The sequence below is a fragment of the Dromaius novaehollandiae genome, chromosome 7 (assembly GCF_036370855.1).
Source record: "Dromaius novaehollandiae isolate bDroNov1 chromosome 7, bDroNov1.hap1, whole genome shotgun sequence".
Classification (NCBI taxonomy): Eukaryota; Metazoa; Chordata; class Aves; order Casuariiformes; family Dromaiidae; genus Dromaius; species Dromaius novaehollandiae.
In genome coordinates, this window is record NC_088104.1 from 15,899,668 (window position 1) to 15,925,312 (window position 25,645).

The 25,645-nt window shown below is 40.4% G+C and overlaps 1 protein-coding gene across 5 annotated transcripts in view; it reads left to right on the forward strand.

Annotated features, from left to right (window-relative positions):
* The window catches only part of CNTNAP5 (contactin associated protein family member 5), a 299,019-nt gene that overhangs the window by 137,448 nt on the left and 135,926 nt on the right, over positions 1-25,645 (forward strand). For all 5 annotated transcript variants that reach the window (XM_026118441.2, XM_064514741.1, XM_026118442.2 and 2 more), the window contains 6 exons: positions 2,398-2,601; positions 4,868-5,052; positions 8,356-8,499; positions 19,830-20,094; positions 22,724-22,873; positions 23,973-24,144. In XM_026118441.2, coding sequence (XP_025974226.1) covers positions 2,398-2,601; positions 4,868-5,052; positions 8,356-8,499; positions 19,830-20,094; positions 22,724-22,873; positions 23,973-24,144 — 1,120 coding nt within the window. The remainder of the gene's footprint in view (positions 1-2,397; positions 2,602-4,867; positions 5,053-8,355; positions 8,500-19,829; positions 20,095-22,723; positions 22,874-23,972; positions 24,145-25,645) is intronic.

The window sequence follows — 25,645 nt, forward strand, 5'->3', positions numbered from 1 at the left end:
TTTCATTCAGGGTTCTTTACTAGCCAGTATCCTCATAACTGAGAGAGTTATGCTAGAGAAACAGAATTTTTCAGGACTTCCTCTGCGTTCTCTATAAATGTTAGTGCTAGAACTGTTCTCAAAATTGCATGTTATGCCATGGGTTAGTGGGGAGCAGAGAACCAGGAGTGAAGTGAGAACTCAGAAGGTTTGAAAGTCATTTGGGATAAGGATCTGACAAACATGGGCTGCTTTTATGACAAGGCAGAATCATTGTTCTCTTACAGTATCTTTATTTTGAGGAGCTGGAAAATCAACTTTAATTGCAAAAGGCATTGGAGAACAAAGGCTACATTAACTTTTTTACAGGCTCTCTCTTTATTCCTGCATGTTTTAAAATGAAGCTATTTGTATGGTATACTTGCAATTTACTTTAAGCAAATTGAAGTATTTAATATAGCTAGGTGAAATTCATATATAAGGTATTAATTAAATTCCCTTTATAGAAACTGGCAGTCAAGTCCATAGAGAGAAAGCAGCAATTCTGAGGGAGGTGATTCTGAGTACCTAAATCAGAAGTTTAAAACAGTTAAAGCAGATGGTGTGAATACTTTTCTCATGATATTTCCTAAAGTAGCAACTGTTCCCTATATAAATCTAAATAGCATTTTATAATTCTGACATCACAGATGAGAAATTAGTCCTCATTTATTCTGGAATGAACATTTTCCGGAGCTAAATTTCTTTGTAATTCCTGTTTTATGGAAAATAACTTCTTCATTCTGATCTGAAATGGAATCAGTTTCGAAGTGTCAGAGTTTCCCATCAAATATAAATTCTGAGCTCCTCTTGTGCTGCAAATTTTTAAGTCTTCCACCAAACTTCTGCAGTGGTCATTCTGACATCTAGAAGTTATCAATGATAGTTTTCATAGTGAAAAATCATTAACAGGTCTTTTATTTTCTGAGCTTGTAATATTTTTTAATTGCAAACCTTTCTAAAGTTTGGTCTGTTTTTTTAATTTAAAAAAATCCTGTTATTTCTGTTTTTTTTTTAAGAGGAACAAATGGAAATACTGGTAAAACCCAGAAAGGTGGAAGAACTCTCAAGGGAACTTAAGTGACTTAAGTCTCTAGCTTTAATCATAATGCAGTTGCTGACCTGGAAATCTTGGTTGCTTTGCATATGGCCCTTTCAGTTATTTTTCAAAAGAAAATGAAAAACTGATTGCTTTGGATTTTCATTAAAACATGGGATGTGCAAACAAAGATGGTCTGTGTTCTTTCTTTGTAACAATGAAGATACTCTTTTCTTTATATATTTATATCAGTAATTATATAGCTTAGTAAACCATTGTTCAGATTATTTTTCTTATTATGGTGCTCTTCAGTTTTAATAACAGTTTAATAACAGGAAATATGAAGTGACAGATTTATCATTTATGAGCAGATATTTTATCCATGACTTGTGCCAAATTGCATTTGGATAGAAATTGGAATTAAGTTAATATATGCTAGTCACATGTTTAACCCAATGTATTAGTTAACTGTAGTTAACACTACCTGAAATGTGCTGGTTATATATGAAGAAAAAGAAGGTTTATTAAAAATGTATTTTGCATAAAATACTGCTTTATTAAGCAACATGAGGACTGCAATCTACTGTTACCAAAAGAAGTATTAATTGCAATTAGAGAATTGATAGCTTGTTTCCCATCATAGTGATCAGGTTTCAGAAGCTGCCCAAAGGGGAAAATGTGTTTCTAATAGGATTTTCCCAGGTGTGAATCAGATTAGATGCCTAGTTCCCATGAAATCCAATCACAAGCTTTTTGAACTGGTATTTGATGGTCCCTGCCAGTCTAGTCAGTTTGAATGTGGAAACATGGTTGATAAAAATCCGTCACAAACATGTGGCCAGCCCTCGGAGGTTACATGATGCTAACTTGGATGCAGGGGTCGATGCAGGCATGGCTGGCATGTAGAAGTGGCTCAACAGATGCTTCTGAAGCTGGAAAGAGTGGAGAGAGAACTGAGCTATTCAAAGTAATGAACAATGTCCTGGATGTGTTTAGGACACAAACAGTGAATGTGGCGAGGGATGCTCTGGAGATCTAAATACGATGGAAGGTTTTAAGAAGTAGAGTGAGAAGAAAACACTTGCTTGAGAAAGAGGAGGAAAAGCGCAGAAGAGCTGATGGTTTTGTCCTAGTGTTCTGTATTCCTCAAAGAGAGGGAAAGGAGCAGAGATGGGTGAAATGTGGTACGGCCCCAAGGTTGCCCAGATGCCAAGTGCATCTTGTGGATGTACACTTCTGAGGACACCTGGCTCCAACTGTTATTGAAAGGATGCTAAGATGTTACAGTCCATCTCCTGATGCTGCCCCTCCTCTTCATTTTTCCATCTTCTTTCCCCCAGAATCAGATATAGCAGACTTCGACGGCAGAAGTTCCCTCCTGTACAGGTTCAATCAGAAACTTATGAGCACATTCAAAGATGTGGTTTCTTTGAAGTTCAAGAGCATGCAGGGGGATGGAGTCTTATTCCATGGAGAAGGACAGCGTGGAGACTACATTACCCTGGAACTGCAGGAAGGGAAACTCTCCTTGCACATCAACTTGGGTAAGAGAAAATAGGATTCAAATATTCCTTTAATAAGGCTCACGTTAATTTGCTTTTATGAATCTATTGTTTCTATTAAGATGCATCTATAATCATCATCTGAGAACAGCAAAACCTGCTGTGTACCTCAGGGAGCTCACAGCTTAAATAGTGAAGTCAGAGAAGACTAAGAGCTGACCAAGGCTGAGTTGCTTGATGACTACTTTTGAAATTTTGACCTTTGCTTGGATTATGCTTTCAAACAGCAATTGAAAAAAAAAAGCTCTTTTTTTCCCCCTTCCTCCTTTTTAAGAATATCATTATCCAGAAGTTTGGTGTGGGGTTGAAAATGTTTGTTTGAGAGTTGTGTCTCATTCTTTCCCTCTATGGTCAGATCAGAGCAGACAATACAGAAATAATTAAAATTCCTGGTGAGTACATGGAAACACTTCTACAATAGCAGGAGTGATCATGCCAAGTCCCTTAGCCTTACTGCAAAATTTTCACTAGCTTAATCCCTGGATGACCTATGATGTTTGGCCCTGCTGACTCACATTTCTCGTACTGAGAGGTTTGGATTGAGCAGAAGTTTCCATGCCAGCATTAATGTCCCTCAGTCATGATGGGAGCTGCAGTTTACCCTGTTTGGGAACTGAACTTGGTTTGAAAGCCCCAGTTGTCCATCCAGTGGACTATTCCATCCAATTTCAGCATGGAAAGCTGAAATAAAACCCCTCCGTCTGATAACTATGGGGAAGAAGCAAGGAAGGGAGGGACTTACGACCCAAATTTGTCACCCCTGCTCTTAGTCATAATAACACTGATGAATAAAGTAATCTGAGCCATTTGTGGCTCCAAAATGGGGAGATGTAACATATAGTATTAGAAGGGGTTGATCTCAGACTAGCAATTCCAGAACATTTTAGGAAGTGTCTTGTGCAGACAAAGCAGGCAATGATGTAATACCAATTTTAGCCTACTGTTTATGAAAAGTTAGATTTACAAACAATCATAAACTAGTGGAAGCAAACTGAAGGCATTAAAACAGAATCTGTAAATAATTCCTTCTGCATTTTTCCCCTCATGCTTAATTGTGTTTGTTTTAAATGTCAGTAACAATTTTCCACAGCTCTCTGGGATTTTATTTTTTTACATAAACTCATTAATTGTTTATTCTCCAGCTAATCTTTTCTTATTTATTTATTTAGGTAGTTAATCAAAGAGCAGGAATGGTAATGCACCATTTTTCTCATTTGCTCTTTGGAAATTATTTGGACTAAATAGCCATTACATCTTGAACCTCCAAGTGTGGTACTCTGTTGATTTGTTCTTCTCTTCCGGAAGTTTAACTCTCGGATAAGAATATACCATTATACTTACATATATAATACTCATTATACTTGCATATATAGTATTACTTCTTCCAGGGGACCTGCTTGGTGAATACATTGTCTGAGATATGAGATTGTTCTCTCAGCAGTAGCCCAGAGTTTACGGATTTTGGCCATTTCGAATGCTCTGTCTGCATGCATGTGTCATGCACAAGGGTATTGGTGTGTGAGTTTTGGTTTTGAATGTGTTTGCAGCTTGTCTGACTGTTTTGGAATGAGTCTTTTCCATTCAGCTGGGAAATAAAAAAGGACATGCACTCCCTTTAAATGAGATGCTCTGAAGTGTTCACACATGCACCCAGCTAGAAAACAGAAGAGTGCTTGAAATCACTGGGGTTAGGGCCTAAATATTTCTGCGACTCTTGATCTAAACTGTTGGAGATCCAGGCTGGGTTTAAGAAGCTTTTTGAGCTGACTAAAACATTTGTATTCATGTTGCTTCATTGCCTTGTTGTTTTCTCTGGAAATGGTCAGGTGCAATTTTCTTGTTAAAACACAAAAAGCGTGTGATTGCAACTGAAGTGTCAGGAGTGATCTGTTACATGAATAGAGAGCAGACTTTGGTGCAATCCAAAGGGAGCCCTTAAAACATTAGGGCTTCGAGAGCGCAGCAGGATGAAGGGCACAGGCAATGTGACAATTCCCTGGGTGCTGCAGTGTGTGGGTGCAGCATTGGGAAAAATCTCCTCCTAGTTTTTCACAAGGATTTTGTTGGGGGTGGGAAGAGATGAGGAATATAAATATATATATATATATGTATGTATATGTATATGTGTATATATCTACTTACGTGTATATGAATAAGAGGCCCAAAAAATCTAAGGCAGGCTTCAGGTGAGGGCCTACTTCAGGTGAGAGTTAACGCTGATGTCCTCTGCTTGCCTCTGCACCTCTAGGGGATTCCAACCTGCATTTCAGCAACAGCCACATGTCCGTCACCCTGGGCAGCCTCCTGGATGATCAGCACTGGCACTCGGTTCTCATCGAGCGCTTCAACAAGCAAGTGAACTTCACGGTGGACAAGCACACCCAGCATTTCCGAACAAAGGGGGATTCAGATCACTTGGATATTGATTACGAGGTGCGTGAAGCCTCGTAGGTTCTAACCTGGGAGATGAAGTCAAACTAGTGTAAAATGTAAAATGCCCACTCTGTGGGGTGGGATTTTTTTTTTTTTTTCTAGAAATGATCTCTTCCTTATTTGGTATTTCTCCCTCAGAGAACTCCTTTTCATAGTTAACAAGTATAAACTACGTCAGTGCAACTCTGTAGATGATAGTCCCAGAAAATGGCCAATCTCTGAGCAATTATGTGCTGGATCACACTTGCCTCTTCAAAGTACGTCAGGCTTTGAGCTAAATTTGGTCGAAAAGGTACATCCTTGGTGGAGGATGGGGCGGGTCTAGCCAAGTCTCCAAGGAGAAAACTCGCTCATTTGCAGAGGGAGGTGCTATGGCATCATTTCCAACATGATTTTATGGAGATATCATGCACCATCCATGCACTGACTGACATGGCCAAGGGGGTCACAATTTGCAGTTGTGCCTATCTGGGAGCCAGCTACTTGGATCTTGGCTCTCTGCACAGAGTTGGTGAGCAGGAAGAGAGCACTGTCTTCCCTGGGATGGGCAACTGTGAGCAGGGCTGTTCAGGCAGTGGACTCTGACCTGGGTCACTTCACATCATCCTGCCTGCCAACAAAACCTGAGCCTCATGTGCTCCCCTGTAACAAGGCCAGGGTATGGCAGAGCATAGTTTATATCACTCTACTAGTTCAGTGCTTATGGCCTGTAGTCTGTGAAAAATACCTTAAAATACCCTAGAAACTTTTATATCATCATATCTGTATGCAGAGCAGTTCCTTGCCTGTTCCCCCCACCGACACACGCTTGCATATTACCCGTGTTCCTTTTTATCGTGATGCGCTTGCTGACCAAGTCTTGCTAGCCTGCAAAGCACAGGGTCGTGTTTGCACAGTCAGAGCCATCACCCTGTTTGGATGTGCTGAGCTGACATGGTTCATTGCTCAGAGATCAAAAGTTTCGTCTCTGCACTTTGGATTCATTTCTCTAGAAGGGATCAATTCCCAGCGCAGCTGAGGGACACAAGCAGACGGCTCGGCAGCGAAAGGCATGAACGCGCAGGTGCCTGCTCTCTGCTGCGCCGATGCTCCCGCTGAATTTCAGGAGTGTGCTTCTCCCTTCTTTGCATTTCACACAGCAGCAAGGAGAAAGCAGTCCTCTCCCCTGGCCCTGTTTAAAATTCTTCTGTACCAAATCATGAAAATATTTAATAGGGGAAGTAGGAGACAGCTCCTGGCTATTAAAGCATTGAGATCCTGGAATAGCTTCTGATGGAACTAGCCAAAGCTGTAACTGCTTTTAAGGTGGAGCTGAGAGAAGCCAAACAATTCAGTCAACACTTCTAATTTCAAAGTGTTGAGATTCCTTGCTTCTTGGTATATTCTCAGTGCTGAATGGTAGCTTGTGCTACAGAAAATTCAGGCTCCAGTGTAATGACAGATGTTTTGTCCAGCTGATCCAAGGCAGGGCACATTGTGGAGGAGGTCTTCAGCTAGTATAAATCAGCATGCTGCCACTGACTTGGTGGTGCTCAGTCCTGGCCTCTGGTGCTCCGTTTCACACGATGTTTTCTCCATTTGCACTGAAATGACACTTTTCTTTCAACCAAGCACTAGGGCAGTGCAGTCTGCTGAAAGTTTATCTCACCACACTTTGGGGATTAAAGGCCTTGCTGAGAGGATAGTAAAACCGTTAGTTTGGTAATTAAAATTATTACCAATCACAAAGGAAACTGTTTTCTCAATACTGCAGTACTATAATTGATATTGATTTTTCTTCTGATTTTGAAACCCAGTACAGAGTCCCTAAGCAGGAAACTTAAAAGAATAGAACATTGAAGGGAAGAAAGTCTGGTGTTTTAAGAAAGGACTAATGATTCTCACTGGAAAAAAAAAACCCACTGCTGCCACATAAGCCCTCATGCCAGTAACAAACCTGCAAATTATATAAAGTGGAAATCTATTTTACTCTTTATTTCTGTGAAATGATCAATTAATATAGCTGAGCCACAAGTTCATTAAGAAGTTGTTTTCAAAGAAGTGCTTTCAAGGTTATCCAGGGAGGCTTCATTTGCTTATGCACACTGGCTTGTTAGGCAGAGTGGGAGGAAAAATAACCCCTAAATTTTCCATTATTTTCATAATATTCATTAGGAATAGAGAGCTTCCAGCAGTCTTCAGCACGTCCCCGGTGTCCCACAGCACTGAGTGTCCCTGCTGCAGTGAATGCAGCAGGACTGCAGGCAGCTCTTAAAGTGCTGGTAAACTATGACACCTGCACCGTCCTTGCAGGTATTATATCACTTAGGGTGCTGCTGGCTGTGATAGGAAAATGGGAAGAAACAAAACAAAAAACTGGTGGTAACACCAATAAAACTTTGCCAAAAGGGCTAGTGGAGGTAAATAGAAATGAGCTGTGTCATCTGGAAAATGAAAATAAGGTTATTGGAAGTTTTTTGTTTGTTTTTTCTCAGGAGTCTAAAGTATTTGCACTCCAAGGATTTTGGAAGCTTTATTTGCTTAGGTGTTTAAAGTCCTCTGTATATTTTCTGTCCTTCATTTAAGTGATGGGTTATAATCTGCACAGTACTGATGTATTCCAGTACTTAAACAGCACAATGGAAGTTTTGTTAAAATGTGTAACCTGCTATATTTTTCCATTACACTGCTCAGTCTCAAATACAGTATGCGAGTATTGTAACAACCGAATGACAGTGAAATTTAAGGCAAAACAATTGCAAGGTGCCGGCGGGGTAGTTTGTGTGTGTGACACTACCCTCCACTGGCTGAAATCAGAACTGTTCAAGGAACCCTGGCTCGATGGAAGGAGATGACCACAGCTTGCAGGTAACCAGCACTCTGTGGTTGGAAACTTTAGTCCTTCCACTGCGCTGTGGCTCCCAGCTTTTTTTGCAGCTTGGTGGCAGCATCCAAGTCAGAGGGGGCTGGAGACCATTTGAGCGGTATGTGACGCTTCTTGTGTTCCTGGGCCGGGGTGGTTGTAATAGCAGGTTGTTGAAAGACTATGGGCATTTTTGTGCGTCGTGGCACATAAAAGCCATTTCCAAATGAGCAAGCCATCTGCAGCAGCAGCATCTCACAAACAGCTGTAATGCTGTACTATTCGGCCTGCAATTCCCCTGGCGGACACCCGGACCTTGCTTCATACGCCGAGGTGATGCTGCTCACGTGGTTCTGGTTTTTAGCTAATGGCGGGGCTGGCTGCGTGGAGTGGGGCTCTGCTCCTTCCTTCCCCATCCTTTTGGGATGATAACTAAATGCTGTCTTCGTTCTTTCCAAAAGCTCAGCTTCGGAGGGATTCCAGTCCCAGGGAAACCAGGAACCTTTCAGAGGAAAAATTTCCATGGGTGCATTGAGAACCTTTATTACAACGGAGTCAATATAATTGACCTGGCAAAAAGGCGCAAACCTCAGATCTATACAGTGGTAAGAGACAGTCACACATGCTTTCATTCTTTACTGCTGGGCTGTTGGTGTTGCCAGTTACACTGAATGAATGGAGTTCAGATTTAGATATGGACATGACTGGCTTGCTACGATATCGCTGCGGCTAAAACCAGGCGAAGCTGCCTGCAGTGGTGACAGTTCTTGAAAGATACATGCATTAATTAGTAGGTTTCTTTGGCTTTCTAGGTATTTTAGAATCTGTTTGGAGAAACTTTTTAATTCCTTTTCCAAGCTGAAAATATGTTGTTCTAATGGCATGATAGAAGTCATGATTCTGATTGGTTTCATGGTTTCTCAGATAAATAATAATATTCTCATTTTCTGAGTTTTTCTCCATCATTATTCAGGAGTGCTGTAGTAACAAAATTTTATTCTGCTATTTGTGTAGGCATTTTAGCAAAGAGTAAACGTTTCTCTTACCATCAGAAATGTTCTCCTTTGTACCAGCTCCTTATATTCAGAGTATTGGCTGTTCTGAGAATCATTGACCTGGTTCTAGTGTCTCTAAATGTGGGACAGTAGAGATAAAGCAAAAGGAATTACAATTTTATCTCTCCTGCTAACATAAAACATGCAAGTAACTTTATTCCTAATAACATGGAAAATTACAAATATGTTTGAATGTTTTGGGACCAAAATAAAGAACGTTTTATTTCACAGGAAGAGGAAACAGTACACTGCCATGTAGCATTCACACATTTTAAAAAATTTAGCACTTCATTTAGTTTATGCCTCACTCCTGCACCATGTTTTGGTATCTGCTTTTTGGCTAATACTGTGTCTTTGGAGAACATGGAGACAAAGCTGCTTCTGGATTTCCTGACATCTTCTAGTTTGTAGCAAGGTGTAAGAACAGACTGAAGGTAGAGCAAAACAAGCCTGACGTCCTGCCTCACTTTGCCTGCATTGGGCGGAATACATAAGGAAATGAAAAATGAAAGGTTGTGTGTGAAGAGTCCTGTACCGTATTGCTGGCAGCCAAGGCTGTCTGGCTCCAGGATGCTTCACCTATCCTGGGACTGAGAGACTTTGCTTTAATAACCTCAAGTTTGATTGCTTTGACTGAGGACTCTAAGGTACAAATCTTATGAACTGTGTTAAATTGCTCTTCCCCTCAGCTTACTTTCTAAAGGGAGGAAAGAGCCCTTGCTTGCCTCCTAGGTCATTAAATAGCAGGTTGTTTTGCCAGCTGGACCAGTGTGAAGGCCTTCGTAAAGGGGAAAAGAAGAACGTTGCAATATGCTTTTTCTTTGTCAGATACCATCTGAGTGCCATGCAGCCCTGAGCAACAAAACCCCATTATCACAATATTTCATGCAGCCATTAACTGTGCTAGATCAGAGGTCTCCAAGTCCTACTCCTTGGGTCAATTTAAGGAAGAAGGGATGTGCCCTTCTTCTTCAGTCTCCCTCACAGAAGTGATGGTTTTAAAGAAACAGTTTTCAAACGCTGGCTGCTATACTGCATTTTGCAAGATTTGGGAGCAGTTATGTGGTGTAGTCTGGAGTGCCACTGTGTGCATGCAAAGTACAAGGACAGGTTGCCACACTCACAATGCCCCATAGTCTTGAATGAATGTCCTTCTGCAGAAACAGCTGCTGTATATCCGACATCTTTCTATGTCCTTTCTGTCAGCCCTGTTTATCTCTTCCATTTATCTACTTGCAGGTATTTCCAGCCCTCACAGGTTGATCTCCCTGTCCCTTCTTTTCTGCTTATCCCCACCCCTTAACAATCTACTTATTAAAATAACTTGTTCCTGCCAGATGTAGTCCTTTGCCTGCCAGACTTCCTCTTCACTGAATACTTGTACTCCAAGTTCATTGAGGTTTTCAAGTAACAATCCATATCCCCAGGGAGATGCAAGCTTACCTGCTTTGTGCTTCTGTATCCTGGAGTGAAAATGTGATGAAAGGAACAGCACAAAAGTAGAATTAAATATCTCAGAGACTTGGAATCTCTTCTTCCAACAACCTGTTGTTTACTTACCTTCTCTCCCTCTCAACTGAACATCACTAGAGATGGTCCTGCATGATGAATCCCCCAAGTATCTTTGTCTCCTAACAAAAGTTACCTACAGCCAAACTGGCCAGTTCTGGATTAGAAACTCATTAGCATTCAGGGACAACAGTTTTTGCCTCCAAAATGGAAGCAGACTTCAATACTTAGCCTGTGCTTCATTCTCTGCTCCCTTCTGAATGTTGGCACAGTCAGTGAACCAAACCTGTGAGTCTTCATACCTAGCAAGCTCTTTGTTTTTTTACTGTTGACATCTTTCACATATGCAGAATAATGATGCACCCATTTCAGAGATACAGATTTCATCTTCTGCAGAAGTTCCTCCTCCATCCAAATAATGATCTCAAATCAGCTGCATTTAAAGTAAGAGGAAGAAACTGCAGGTTGTCAAGTATAGAGTATTGTACTCTGTATGGTACTCCTGGGTGGTGGATGCGATTATCATTCTGCCTGTTATTTTCTATAACTCATTTGCAGTTGTCAGACTTGCGATAAATCCCCTTGAGAAAACATCTCAAGATAATGAGGCTGCCTGTCTCTTTTGAACTGAAATTTGCCTTCAAATTTTCCTTTTTTGTATTGCCCAATATTTAACACCTCTACATGGTATCCCTTTCTATTTGGAAAGGCTATCTATCTTCTCTCTGGGGTTTCTTTTGTCTCTGAGGGTTTTTTCCCTCCCCTAAGTCCTTGAGTGTGGCAAAATGATAGAGGATCTTTTATTTGCTCTTTTAAGTGATTACTGGTTTTTACTGTGGGAGGTTTAAGAAGTCAAATTTCTGTAATTACTATTATCATGGTCCTAGGGCTGGACCCTTGGGGAACCTCACAAGTGCTCTAAGATAATAATTTAAAAGTCTGTTCTACTACTAGCTGTGTCTAGGTTCTCAGTGCAAAGGAAGCACAGATTGCCCAGCACGAGGAATTCTGTATGGTCACTTGCTCTTCCTAGACAAGTAGGTAGGGGCACAAAAAGACGCTAGCAGGAGCCAAGTTTAAATACATGGAAACTATGGCTGAGGGAGTAGCTAAGTGGAAAATAGTTAGAGGCTCACAGACCACTGGCAGGAAATATCAGGTATGTCTGTGCTGTTCTTACAGTTCTTTTCAGACATCTAATTATAGTCATTGGCAGGAGTGGGATGGACCTTAGGTCTGTTCTTGGCTGTTCTTATGTGAAGGTACAGGACTGGCTTGAAGACCACCCTCACTGCAGTGCCTACTGCCATGCTATTCTGGGCAGAAGGCTGCGGGGAGCTCATAGTTTACACGTGACACAATGGAGAGTAGGTGAACTTAAGGAGCTGTAATTTCTCTGTCTCAACTAAACCCAGAAGGAGGTGGATATGCCAGAGTATCCTGGCCATCAGAGTTGACATACAGTTGGTTTCAGATTGCATCTTTAGAAACTACTATTTTAATGTGAAGACCTCTGGCCGGTGTTTAAATCTTTTTCTGCCTCAGTGGTTTGTGATGTGAGAATAAGAAGCTTCCTATCTGAAGAAGGAAAATGAAGAGATCATGAAAAGATGCAGTGTTTGATCTTCTCAATGCTCTGCCATAAGTATTCACTGAAATGGAGGAAAACTCTACCCCCCTTTCTTTTTCGTTACTTTTGTCTAATAAGAGTTGGAGTTGTGTTTTTAAATAGTGGAGCAAACAGTGCACTGATCTGAGAGGAGTGCAGGATATTCATAAGGCAGAAGTTGTCAAGTCTCAGATATGCTTGAATTTCTACGTCAGCCTGCCATGTTGAATCTGGGAGTGACAATTCAGCACAGCAAGGGATGTGGTGACATGTAAATGCATCACTGTAGTGCCTCAGGGAAATAACCAATTGCCAGCATCAAAGAGCAAGGAAAGATACCTACTGACAGGCAAATGTAAACTAATAATTCATTCTCTTTATAGCAAATCCAAACATGCTATTTTATTAAGCTGATTTGAGATACCTTCATCTTGAGAAGAATTTGCTTGTCTCCACACGTCTCGTTCTACCAAAGTGCTATTGTAAGTGTTGATATATCTTTGAATGTCAGACTAGCAAATTGTGAAGGCCTTTGCTAGAGTTTGGAGAACCGTGAGTTAGATATACAAAACTAAAACTTTTTTTTTTTTTTAATAAATTGAACGGGGAGCTATTTTGTAGCCTTTGAGTGAGAGTCAAGCTGGAATTTCCAAAACCATGCCCACAAAGTTTTTTTTTCAGAATGAAAAGTGTACCCTTATACTTCAGTGAGACCACTGGAGTCATAGAGGAAAACTGTTGGAACTATTTGGTGACATTTTTCATAACTTCCTATATGCTTAAGCTGAATTCGTTACAAAAAAAGGGGGGGGGGTTATCCAATTATTTAATGAAAGTGTTAGTCATACAAGCATGCTAAGAAGACAGCAACTGAATTTGCTGTTCTTTTGAAAAGGCAGTTGAACTCAGATTTCAGTAATATTTCTTTCCTGTAAAAATAGCTTTTTTGTTTTCTCCTATCTACTGCCCTGCTCTCCAGGTCTTCAGATAAGTTTCCTTCACATCATACCTGTGGTCTGGAAAAGAAAGAAAATTTACAGAAGTAGCATTCATGTTAAGGTCCTGTTTTGTTGTTGATAAACGGCATAATAGGATTGTTTTGAAAGAAACTAGGAACTAAGTTTATGTCACCTACACAAAACTCTTGAAATAAGGTCCATTTGGATGGTAGTTTTCCCATTGATTTCAGGTGGCTTTGACTACAATTCCAAAGACTTCCAGTCTCTAAAAATTTAGTCTGGCATCCAGCTGCAATAATAAACTCACCTTTTCTTGATATAAAAGTTTTTTGTGGTAGGATTTTGATAGTCATGATGACTTGACCACAAGTGAAGCAAGTCTTTCAGAGAGAGAGACCATAAATTTCATTAGAATAGTTGGTATAACTCAGAAAAGCTAAGAAGTATTTGAGCAAACAAGACCTTTTTGAGAGTCATCAACCTCCAGCAAATTACAGGTTAGAAACAATTGTTCACAGTTTAATTTATTACATTATCTGGGTAGTCAAATTGAGTGAATAGAGTGGTTAGTACCTGCTGAGCAGAGGAGGATATTTTGAGGAGGGAGGTGATAAAGCTGTTAGTCCCTGTGGGAAGCAAGAGCGATGGCTAATTATTGTCATAGGAGTTAGCAGGGGATAAGGAAAATGGGGAAAAATGAAATTAGTATAAAGCCAAGGTTTAAAGGTCTTTTTCTAAGGCCTTATTCCAATTGCTAAGGCCGTGGGAACTGCTTGGTATTTGTTTGACTGCCCAGTGTAAGGGAACATAAGTGCATAAAAGCGCATGACTGAAAGGGGCAAGCTGACCCTGTCACAGTCAAGAGCCTCGAGTCTAGGCAACTTGTGCTGATGGTTTAGGCTAGTCTTGTGCTATGATTCGCAGATGATTGGAATTTAAAAGAGGAAAATTTAATAAAGAAAACTAATAAAAAAAGCAGATCAGAATTGCTTTCCATGCACTTTTCTATTTTAAGGTAGATGTGGTTCTGTTGTAATAATAATAAAAAAATTCTCCTTGCTGCTATGTTTTGTTCCAGGAAATAAAATCTAATAAGTTGTAGATCAGTTTACCCTGAACTGGAACAAAAATTGGGCTCAGATTGTGCTAATTCATCAGTTTCATCTAAGGCATCCATCTTATTCATTCTTGGCAAGGTGAATTTGAAAGGCTGGCTTCCTTCCTGCTGTTTGTTCATAGGAGGGAAAATATTAGGTGATCTATATTTTGTTTGTATTTCTTCCTGTATGCCTTTTCTCCTTGCCTTCTCTCTCTTCCTGGGTGAAATGATTTATGATTATTCTGAATTAGTTATATAGTTGCTCCCATCTTTTGCTACAAACTCTTCAGTTTTGTATCATATAATGCAGAATAATATGCAGTTACTATATGCATAAACATCCTAAAATCCTTTATTGTTTTACTGGCCAGTGACCGAGCCAGCTCAGGAGTCTGAGATAAAGAATACCCAGAAACATTTAGCTAAGCATTTAATCCCTGAGTCTGTCACAGTGATAATGCTTCAGTTTGTTGAAAGCTTTCTATTTAGTTAAGTACTACTTTTTCTTGTTGGAAAGTGATCCTAATGTTAGTAACCAAAGCCAACATGATAAACCTTTTATTGATATGTGATGCCCAGCATGAGATAAATTGTCTATCGCAAGGGTGATTTTTCTATCATAAGGATATGTTAGTTCCAATGAAACTTGGATCAGGGAAGCTTTGAGATTTCCATCATGAAATTTTGATCAGCAAAAGAGAAACCCACCTCAGTATAAAAACTTCAATGAAAGCCTGAGTCCTTCCCTTGGGACAGACTAGTCCCCCAGGCCTCGGGGAGGGCTATGTAGTTGGTCACTCAATAGACTAGCCATAACTCAGCTGACAACATGCATCTTGGTGCTCCTGCATCCCATGTGAAGATGCTTATTACCAGTGTGTCTGTGTGCTGGAGCTAGTATCACATTTTGATTTATTTTTCATTCAGTGCATAGCAATGTCTTGACAAGGGAAGCATTTGAAATTTATGTAGGTCTCATGATGTCTATTCTGCTTGAGGTAGCTCATTTAAAAACAGGATTTGGAGGGACCTCCCCCATGCTTGAAAGCAAGTGGCTGAGCTGAAGGATAATCTTTTATCTTGTCCTTTTCAGACTGTGTTAGACCTCTCCTTTTTCCTCTGTTGTTACTCTTCACAAATTCTTCTGGAACCTCACTCTCTTGACATCTAGAAATAATTGTCCAATTTCCAACCCAGACATATTTGTTGCTGGTTTATCCATTTCTGCATTTCAGCCACTGCTGGCATCTTAGTCCCTTTACCTGCCATATGAAATCTTCCTTTCTAACTCTCCTCAGAAAACAAGGTATCCTCTTTATTGGATATGGAATGATTAATGAGGAAACTAAGTGCCCATTTGATGCTCTAACCTGCAAGTAGCTCAGAAATACTCATCTGTTGTTCTTCCTGTTCAAGCTGTGATCTCAACCTGTATCATTTTGATAGGTTAAATGCTGAAGATGTTGGTTCAGCTGTCAGTTCGAATTATTTTCCGAGCACATATTACCACTTTGATTAGTATTCCAGGAGAGCAAGGAGGATGCATAAGAAACTGGTCACCACTTGTCCCTGTTCTGTTATTGTAGCAGTCTTCTCTCTTTATTCAGCAATACAGAATACTACAAGAAGAAAGGCCAGGAACGATTGGAATGGTTCATTAAAGTTATATAGGTTTTATTCAAGTCCTGCAAAAGCCACTGGAAAGACTCCAGTCAGTTTTGAATCAGACTTAGGGCTCGGAGGATTGTCTTGTATGTAATCTGTTTTTATCCTCATCACTTAGCAACTGTGTTTTCCAATTTTCTTTTTAATGGGAAAGGTTCTGATTCTTCCTTAAAATGCTGTAATGTGCTGTCACCTGTTTGTCCAATATCTTGCTTAGACAAGAACGACTTTTGCAACTGTACCCTTCCTGCAAAAATTTGGGGTGATTGGACTCTTGTCTTATGAGGCAGGAGTCATGGCAGCCATTGAACAAACTGTAAATGCCTTCATTTAATTTACAGATTCAGAAAGTTCCTCTTGTAAGAATAGTATAACTCTTGGAAAGATTTCGCTGCTTATTAGAGGAATCATTAATCAGTCTGGAGACATTGGACTCGATGGAATTCTCAAATGCCACATGATAGCAGGAGTTTCGAGCAGCTGAACATAGCTGATCGTCTCTTTGCTTTTCTCCAGAGATTAGACTCTTCTTATCCTATTTCCTAGCCAATGAACATTTACTTTTCAGTTAAACTGGGTTCAATTATAAAATCAAGTGTCTGCCAGAAGTCTTTATGTACCCTGGAGAGTTCCAGAACTGCTGCCAATTAAAGCAAAATGCTCCTGATCAGATGCAGCTTTAGAGGGAACTGTTTACTTTTCTGACTAGGCCTGCTGGAATTATTTGTTTGAGAATAACATTCAGGGCAAATCTATCAGTTTCTGCAGTGGGAACCTCTCCCACTTCAGCGAATGAAAATGTTTCAAAGTAATCTGTTATTGTGTATTTCTTTTTTTAATTTTTGTTACTCTCTCTAGGAAGGTAGGCAGCATTATTCTGTGCAAGGACATCAGCAACCATTGTTGGTGCGTATTAGCTACATCATCTGGTTTTGCTCTGGAAAGACGCTTCGAGAAGGTGCTTCCCTCCTAAAAGACTCATTTGAAGTGATTTAAGGCCCCATGGTATCAGTTTATTTATATAATATTTTCCCCAATTGATCTGCCCAGGTTTTAGCTCTGACTAAAATTATTTGTTGTCCCCTACATACTGGAAGTCTCAACTCCTGAAGAAGGGGAACACAAATGTCATGCTAAAAAAAAAAAAAATCCCCAAGCCAAACAAACGTGCTTTATATCCCCCAATCCCCCTCCGGCCCGTGTACACAGAATACTGCAGCACAGCCTACACGTATTCCCACCTGCTTGCTCCCGTGGCAGCCTGTGGGATCACACCTTCTCTGTACTAGTCTTGTTGACAGAGAGGCTACATCTCTTAAGTCTCCCTCAGTCAAGCATGGGAGGAGAAATGTATGCCCTGCCCACACATCCCTGACTGGCCATGGGTTTAGTCACCACTCTTCCTTGCAGCTGCTGTCCCTGCACAAGATTTCCATGCTGATCCCAATGGTACAAATTACCACCTAGTATGAATGCCCGAGGAGCATTGCTGAGGCTTTTCAAGGGGTCAGAGCAATCTATGAATTTAGGACAAGCTGCAAGTGTTCAGAACTTCCTATGAAAAACAGGCAGAAACTTGCCCTTATATTTAGGCCCTTGCATGTGCATCAGGGATGTTTTACTTTAAAACCTGTGGTGTTGCTGCAAACAGCTGAAAGCGTATTGACAGCACTGGGTCTTGACTGGCTTATTTTTATGGTCATCTGAGAGATGGTTGTGCATTGCAAGCATTTTTTCCACCTTGCATTCACCTCATTTGGAAGTGTTCAGGTAGTCTAGGCATAGTTTGTCCTGCTCATATGTGAAATCCTCAGAAAGCTTTGAGACAAAAATTCTGCCTGAATTTTACAAATCCTCCCCTCTACAGCCTTGTGTTTTGTTCCACCCCACCTCCCACAAAAAAGCCTCTGATATCTCCTATGCAGGCAAAACACAGCATGTAATATAAACTTTTAAAGGGTTGAGAGCAAATTTCCATTCCAGTTCCCACCTGACGGATGTTCAGATAAGTTTGGATAAGTTTCAGATTATGTCTCAAAACTTACTCCAACATGATATACCCACTGATACCTTTTGCCATTGCTGAATCTGGTATGTGGCATTCTGCACTAAACAAGGTGGGGAATACACAAATTAAATAGATATATCTATATATCTATCAAGGGGTTATTTCATCCAACTCACTCTCTTTCTGGCACTTTATTTAGTTTTCATTTTAAAATAAAGGGTAGAAAGACATTTGAAAACAATAAGGAACAGTTATATCAGCTGTCTTAGCTTTCAGTAAGGGATTCCCTAAGCACTGTGCAGCTTCCTACACATCCATCAAGTGCCGTTCATTGTAATTATCCTGTTAGAGAGAGGTACCAGCTCTGATGAGAGGCTGTACCATGAAGAAAGCCTTTTACTTCAACGTTTTTATCAGATTCCAGTCGGTATTTTACAAAGCAGCCTCACTCAAAGCAACCTGGCTCAACACTCTCCTGGAGTGGCTTTGAAAGATGTGTGGCTCTGTAAATGTGTCCCGGCTTTATGCATTGTTAAGGTTTTATTATATGGCTCAAATGATGTGGTTGGTTCATCCACAAGGGCTGAACAAAACAGGGGAGTAGGTTCATCTCTAAACTACAGTGATACAGGCTGGTACAGAGTCTGCTGGCTGTTTTGAGTCAGTGTGTGCTGCTTGTCTTGGCAAATAGTACCATTGATTTTGGGGCCAGATGAGGGAGATAGTGATCAGCTATGTGTGGTGTTGAAATGGTGTCTGATTTCACCATGGTTCCTGTTTATGCAATGTTTTAGTAATCCCTCAAAATTTCTGTAGGAAACGACGAGACCTAGCACTGAGCAGGCAATCTCACAACTCTTGTTTCATCCCAATTTGAGTGTTGGGTCCAAGTGACTTTTTGCTTGAATTTTCTTGTGGATTTTACATTATGGATATTAGGCCCAATAGAGCTACTGATAGAAAATATTACAGCAAAAATAAAAAGACTGGAGGGGAAATGGTTTCATACATGGGGCTCTCTTCATGTTGACTTGTAGGAAATGGCGTATGCAAATTCAATCAAACTACAGATTGGTGAAAGGAATTTCTTGTGAATTTTGCAATCCTTTTGAAATAATCATTTTGAATTATTTGTACTATTATTATTTAGAGAACTCTTACTATTTGGAGTAGCATAGGGCCAATTCACCTTGGATGAAAGAAAACATGACCAATACTGCTTCTGTTAGTTACACATTGAATATCTGAAATAAACCCAGGAAACTTGCCTCAATTTTGGGCCCAGGTAGTAGATTCAAGCAGATGAGACATACTTTACCTGTAAGCCTATAGCACTGGTGTAAATAGATAAAATCATATGGTCATTAAATCATATGGTCATTAACGGTTGCATTTAGGCTTATATTTAGGGTAAAGCTGGTCTATTTGGGAGGATTCCTGTGCATTTGAGGATACTTCCTTTTTTCACCTGCAGCTTGCCTTGTTCACCTCTGTAATCAGTCAGTGCAGAGCCAATGCAGGGTGTCTGTGTCACATCCTGCAGCACCTGGAGGTTTGAGAGGATTTGCTGGTGCTTCGGCAGCAGTTCCTGAAGTCAGCATAGATCTAAATGAGTTTGATTTTCTTCACATAAGGGTACACTTGAGCTTGAAACTGGAGGTGCTTGGAAACACAGAGCAGAGGCACCCGTGTGGAGCTGGTCTATTTGGGCTAGCATGGACCTGTAGCTAATATAGCCCTTCTGGACCTCGGCTTGGTGTTGATATGGAACATTTGGAATGTGTTTAGATTCTTCTAAGAATTGAGATTTTGATATCTTTTTTATCAGTTTGGGATGGAAGAACGAATTTGAAATCATGTTTGTTTTTCCAGAAAGGACAGATATACTTCCTAATAAATTCCAAAGATGTGTGTCTGGATAACAATGCCTATTTCAGCTTTTAGGGCCATTAGCAATCCAGCGAGCTTGTTTAAGGATTTTTGTGATGACTGAGAAAATAAATTGTCATGTTGATTTTTTGCTTTTTGCAGGGGAACGTGACCTTTTCCTGCTCAGAACCACAAATTGTTCCTATCACCTTTGTCAGCGCCAGTAGAAGCTATTTGCTGCTACCTGGCACTCCCCAAATTGATGGACTGTCTGTCAGTTTCCAGTTTCGAACGTGGAATAAAGATGGCTTGCTCCTGTCCACTGAGCTGTCCGAAAATTCGGGACTTATCCTGGTTTACCTCCATGGTGGGAGATTGACACTACTTATTCAGAAAGTGACCGAGAAGCCAGTGGAAATCAGTGCAGGTACTTTATTTTTGCTTGTTTTCTCTCACCTATCCCTCTCTCATGTACATACGCATAGCCACATGGGAAGAAAAGATAACAAGGGAAGAAAGCACCCATCTTCCTTTGCCTTCTCAAATTGTCTCTAACTTTCCAATAGCGGAAACACGCTTTGCATTTTGAGGGAGATCTGAGCTCAGAAAGTTGGCATCCTGAGATCTCTGGACTAATTCTACTAGGCAATTATCTCTGACTCTGTGCTTTTTAACAGTCATGCTAAATTTTCTTCAGTCAGGTCACATGAAGACCTTCATGCTTCTCGTCCTCACATTGTGCTGAAGTCAGCTGGGAGCCAGCTCAGCTGCTGCTCCTTCCCCAGCACACAGCCTCAAAGATGATTTTCTTCATCTGGCTGTTGTGACTTCTGGAGCATTGCACTCTCCTTTTATGCTGCACTCAAAAGAGAGACTGATGCCAAGCCTGCTCCCCTCACGCTACCTCGCTGGCGTACCTCATTGCAGGCAGCCTCGCAAGCCAGCTGCAGGCTTCTTCGTGCAGCTGGAGGGATGCAAGATGAGTGAAATGGAACTACCTGTCCACCCTAAAATCCAGGGAAAATTACTTGTAAAAGGTTACTATATGTAACCGCTATGGTTTGGTTCTGACAAACAACAAGCAGGCAATCTCAGACTCCCCAACAAAACCAGGAGTAGTGTGGCCCAGCTGCCAGCCCAGTGTGGTCCATATATGACATGCTGGTGTCCCAACCGGGAATGTTGTAGCCCAGGACCTCTTTAGCGGAACGCATCCCTTATTACTATGCAGGCAGGCTGGGTAGGAGACTAGCAAGTTCATTTCCACTTAGGTTGAATATCTGGTTTCCAGAGGTGAAAGGATAGTACACTGATAGATCTCAGAATACTATTATTTCTAAAATACTATTATTAGTGACAGTTTAAAAATGTGATATTAAAATATTCCCAATATAGACTGAAAGAGGGCAGATGTGTGCATTAAAAGAAGCAGAGATAAAATTTGACAGAATCATCAAAGCAGAGCTGTTCCATATGTGTGTTTCATTCCCCTTTATGATATAAAACGAGGCAGCCCTACATCTAGCCTTATTCATGTAGATTGCTATAGCCTCAGCTTGTCACAACTGAATGTTGAAAACTGAGTTTCCAGCCTTTATTGCAGTCCTAATTAAATTGTTGACAAAGCTGGGACATTGTCAATATTTGGTTGAGGGTATTTGCTTTTATGTAGTTCTGAAATTGTGAACCTGAGCCCAGCCTTTGATATCCAAAACATTTCTAAACTGCCTACTTACACATGGAAAAATATGCAAAAATTGCAAGTACCATATTCTGCAGATGTCAGGTACTCACAATAAAGTCATGCTAGCTCAAGAATGGCCCTATTTTTGCCCCAAATGGGACGAATTTTGTCTTGCAATTTTTTCAAACTTCAACAACATATTTCATTTCAAAATGGGCATGTTCTGGTTGAAAACTGGTCCATTTTTTTCTGGGAAATGGGCCTCTTATTCTATGAAAATCGTGCGTGCTTTAGCAGCCATTACTGCAGAAATTGTCTCATTTTCAAATTCATCATGAAATGATTTCTCATGCACATAACACCCACAATTTTTGTGTTTTGTTTTGAACTGTTCTTACATCTCTTTGTGTCACTAAGTGCTCATTTGTTTCTTTTGAAAGCTACATTAACAAAAAAATCCCGGTAGGGAGAGTAAGTAGTTGTGAGCCTGGTGTCACTTACGGCAGCCTGATGGTAACGTATTTCTACCTGTAATTAGGTTACTCTTGATCTGCAGTGCCATATGCAAGCTGAGAATCATGCCCACTGATTTTTGTGGCTGTCAGAAGGGAGGAAATGGAGTTTCTTTCTAGCTGCATGGTGCCAACACAGATTTTCACAATAAGGAAACAGAGTTAGGTTATTTCCAGCTTCTCACAAGTGTGTGAAAGAGGACCAGGAGCCTAGTCTCCAATTTCCCTACATAGGTTCCTGGACAGAGTGACAATCCTAGCTCTCACAAAACCCTTTTGAAATCCAAGATATAAAGGCACATCCATCAGTAAGACTGTGTGCTGGCTTAGTGCTGGAGGGCTTTAAGGAACACAGATCCCACTGAAACCTACTGGCAGTTGTCAGCTTTCATAAGGAGACTGAGACATGATCTGACCATCTCACTGAATCTAATCCTCTGCAATCTCTGGCATGTGTTTAGTCCCAAAAGCTCAACAGAGGTCTTCCCTGCATGCTGCTGTGAGCCATAAGCATTTCCCAACAGATAGAAAGTAGGAATGAAACCCCACAGAATGATAATGTGCTACCATAAAGATGAAGGGCATTGCCAGCCTGCTGAGTGCCTACAGTATCAGGAACAGGGTAGATTAAAATGTGTAGATGATCTCCTTAAATACTCTCAAAAACCCTTTCCCTTTCTTGGGTCTTTTTTTCTAAGTCATTTTCCTTCCAGAGGTAATGGAGCTGTTTTCAGCTGCCAGTTCCGTCTCTTTTGAGGTGAGCTACACATTTGTGGTCAGAAGTTGAGTGCAAAGGAGGTTTGCAGAACACAGTTGTCTCCTGCACCTCTTTTTTCACCCTTTGTACTTGTTTTTCCCAGGCACAAATCTCCACGATGGGCTATGGCATTCAGTTAACATTAATGCCAGAAGACATCGCATTACCCTGACCCTGGATAACAACTCTGCCACAGCTGCCCATGCAACCACTGTCTCAAGGATCTATTCTGGGAACAGCTACTATTTTGGAGGTAGGATGTTTCGGGCACAGGACAGGTTTTCTCGATGTAAATCCCCAGAGGCTGACCATTGAGGTCCCCCAGGTGCTCTGTGTTTGCAGTTAAGAGCAAATGCTTTAAAAACTGTTTTTTGACCACCTATTGAGTTGCACTGCATACAGCACTGTGGAAAGATCTAAGGGTCATGAGCAGGCCCAAGAGAGACAGCAAAGCCACGAACACAGCTGTAAAGGTGGACTACTAGTGGCTAGGAAGTTGCTAATTATGGCTGGCAAAACACCCAATGGCACACAGCCATATTAGCCACAAATTTTTTTTCTAGTTAAAAGCCTAGAGGACCATTATTATTATTAATCCTGTGGACATCAGTGTCCTGATCAGGCTCAGTGACTTTAGACTTGGGAGCGTAATTGACACATGGCTCAACTCTACAAAGGTATTTGGGTACTTTGCTGTCACTGAAATGGATGTAGATTTAGCTCAATTTTGAAAATGGGAAGAAGAATCTTGAAAAATATCACCTCGTGCCTTTTTGAATGTAAGCTTTAATTTAGGTAAAGGGACTGTCATCAGCTGTCTTTTTAGAGAATATATTTCTATGTAGTGCCTACCACAGGGAGGTTCTGGTCTTTGTGAAGCCTCTGGATACAGCATTAACACTAGGGATACAGTGAAGTCTTCAGATCTAGGAACTGTCCAAGCACCGAGGAAGTTCAGGCACAAACCTTCCATGCAGTCCACGGGATTTTGTCCTTATAGCCTTTGTGTTGCCTCAGCAGCAGAATTTGACTGATGATGATTTTACAATTTGCACAGCTTTTGTTATCAGAGTCAATTGCTATTGACTGCAGAGTTTACAGAAGATGGAAAAAAAAAATTTGATTTTGCTTAGCCTGTGTGAAAACCTCGTACTCTGATATCTCCACTGTATGCTTTTTTTTTTTTTTTTTTTTTTTAAATCACCAAAGGATTTATACACAGAAGACTGTGTAGCACAAGGATTGAAAACACTTGGAATAATTAGACTTCAAGGTCTTGGGTCAGGAAGTCCCAACAGAAACACATGAACATTCCAATATTCTTTTCTGCCTCTTCTCTTTTTTTCCCACAGGGTGCCCTGACAATTTCACCGATTCCCGATGTTTGAATCCTGTTGCTGCTTTTCAAGGCTGCATGAGGCTCATCTTTATCGATAACCAGCCCAAGGACCTTGTTTTGGTTCAGCAAGGTTCTCTGGGGAATTTTAGTGATTTACACATTGATCTGTGTGGCATCAAAGACAGGTAATTATTGTCTCCTCTTTCTTTTATTTGTGGGGTTTTTTTTCATCCTAATGGTTTATAAATACAGGTTGCATTAAGTGAAAATTCTAATCTGCCAACATTACGGATATTAGGCATAATAGAGCTACTAATAGAAAATATTACAGCAAAAATAAAAGGACTGGAGGGGAAATGGTTTCAATTACATGGGGCTCTCTTCACGTTGACTTGTAGGAAATCGAGTATGCAAGTTCAATCAAACTACAGATTGGTGAAAGGATTAAATTTTATGCATAAACAACATTTGATTGCTTTGAAGTTTTAAAGGGAAATGAAAGAGAAGGAAAATCATTTGATTCATCAAAACATGTCATCCCCTTAATATACTAGCTGCTTTTGTTTAAGTAGATCATTTACAATTTTTCTTGTTAGCCTGTACAGCACAGCACATTTATAATGAAGATATGGTACACCTCACGCAACATACTGCCCGTTCAGCAGGACAAAATAATGAGAAAATGTCTGTATCTACTAAAGGCAGATTTCAATTGAAATACTGATCTGAATCACCTCCAGGCTGAAACCTGAGAGGAAACCCAGACATTCTTATAAAGGGTAGAGGGGAAATAAGCAACCAATCTTTTTTAAAGCATTTCATAATTTCTTCTTTGCTTCCTATGGATTTTATTGTATAAATATTTCCGAACTATTTTTGTAAGCATGTGTCCTTCGAAGTTAGTACTTAAAATATTAGGCTCTGATTTTGTTTTGTAAATTAAAGCTAAGTTGTGAAAAGTGAAAACAGAAGTGCTGAGAGAATTTCATGCCCTTCAGATGGCTAAATGAGGATAAGTTAATAAGGATGCTTTGGAAATGCTGTAGGAGCTTAAGCAGTTAAACAAAATTTCCAGACTCACTGCTTAGAGACGTGGGACTAAAGGCTGAATTATTGCCAGCTATGGAGGGGGGAATCAGGCTGTTGGAGCTTGCAATCTTTTGAAAAGTGGGCAAAACATATAATAACATGAGAGGTTGTGCTTATCTCAGTGTGCTCATGTTTGTTAACTTGTATGGAGGAAATGTTATCTCTGTTGATCAAACCTGTTACCATGTTTAAGGATGACCAAATGTGCGGGGATATGAACTTTGTGTAGGTTTAGGCACTTCGTGTGCCTAAAATGGGAGATGGAATTGATAAGATACAGTCTATTTAACAAAACAAAATAAAACATACATTTTTCCAGGAGTGATGAGAAAGAGTCTGCAAGAGTCGTCTTAAGAAATCTTTAGAATCCCAAAGATGGCAAGGATTAGTCTGTGATCATGCTATAAATCTATTTAAGGCAAAGACCCAAACATGATAAGAAAGTTGGCACTTTATTTTACGTAATTGTTGCCTTCAATGTATCAGAAAAGTAAACACAATTTATACATGATAAAGTGAAGATTAAAGTACTGTCTTCCAATGCAATTCTCTGGACAGCCTTAAATTTGTGTGTCTATTACTATATGATCTAGGTGA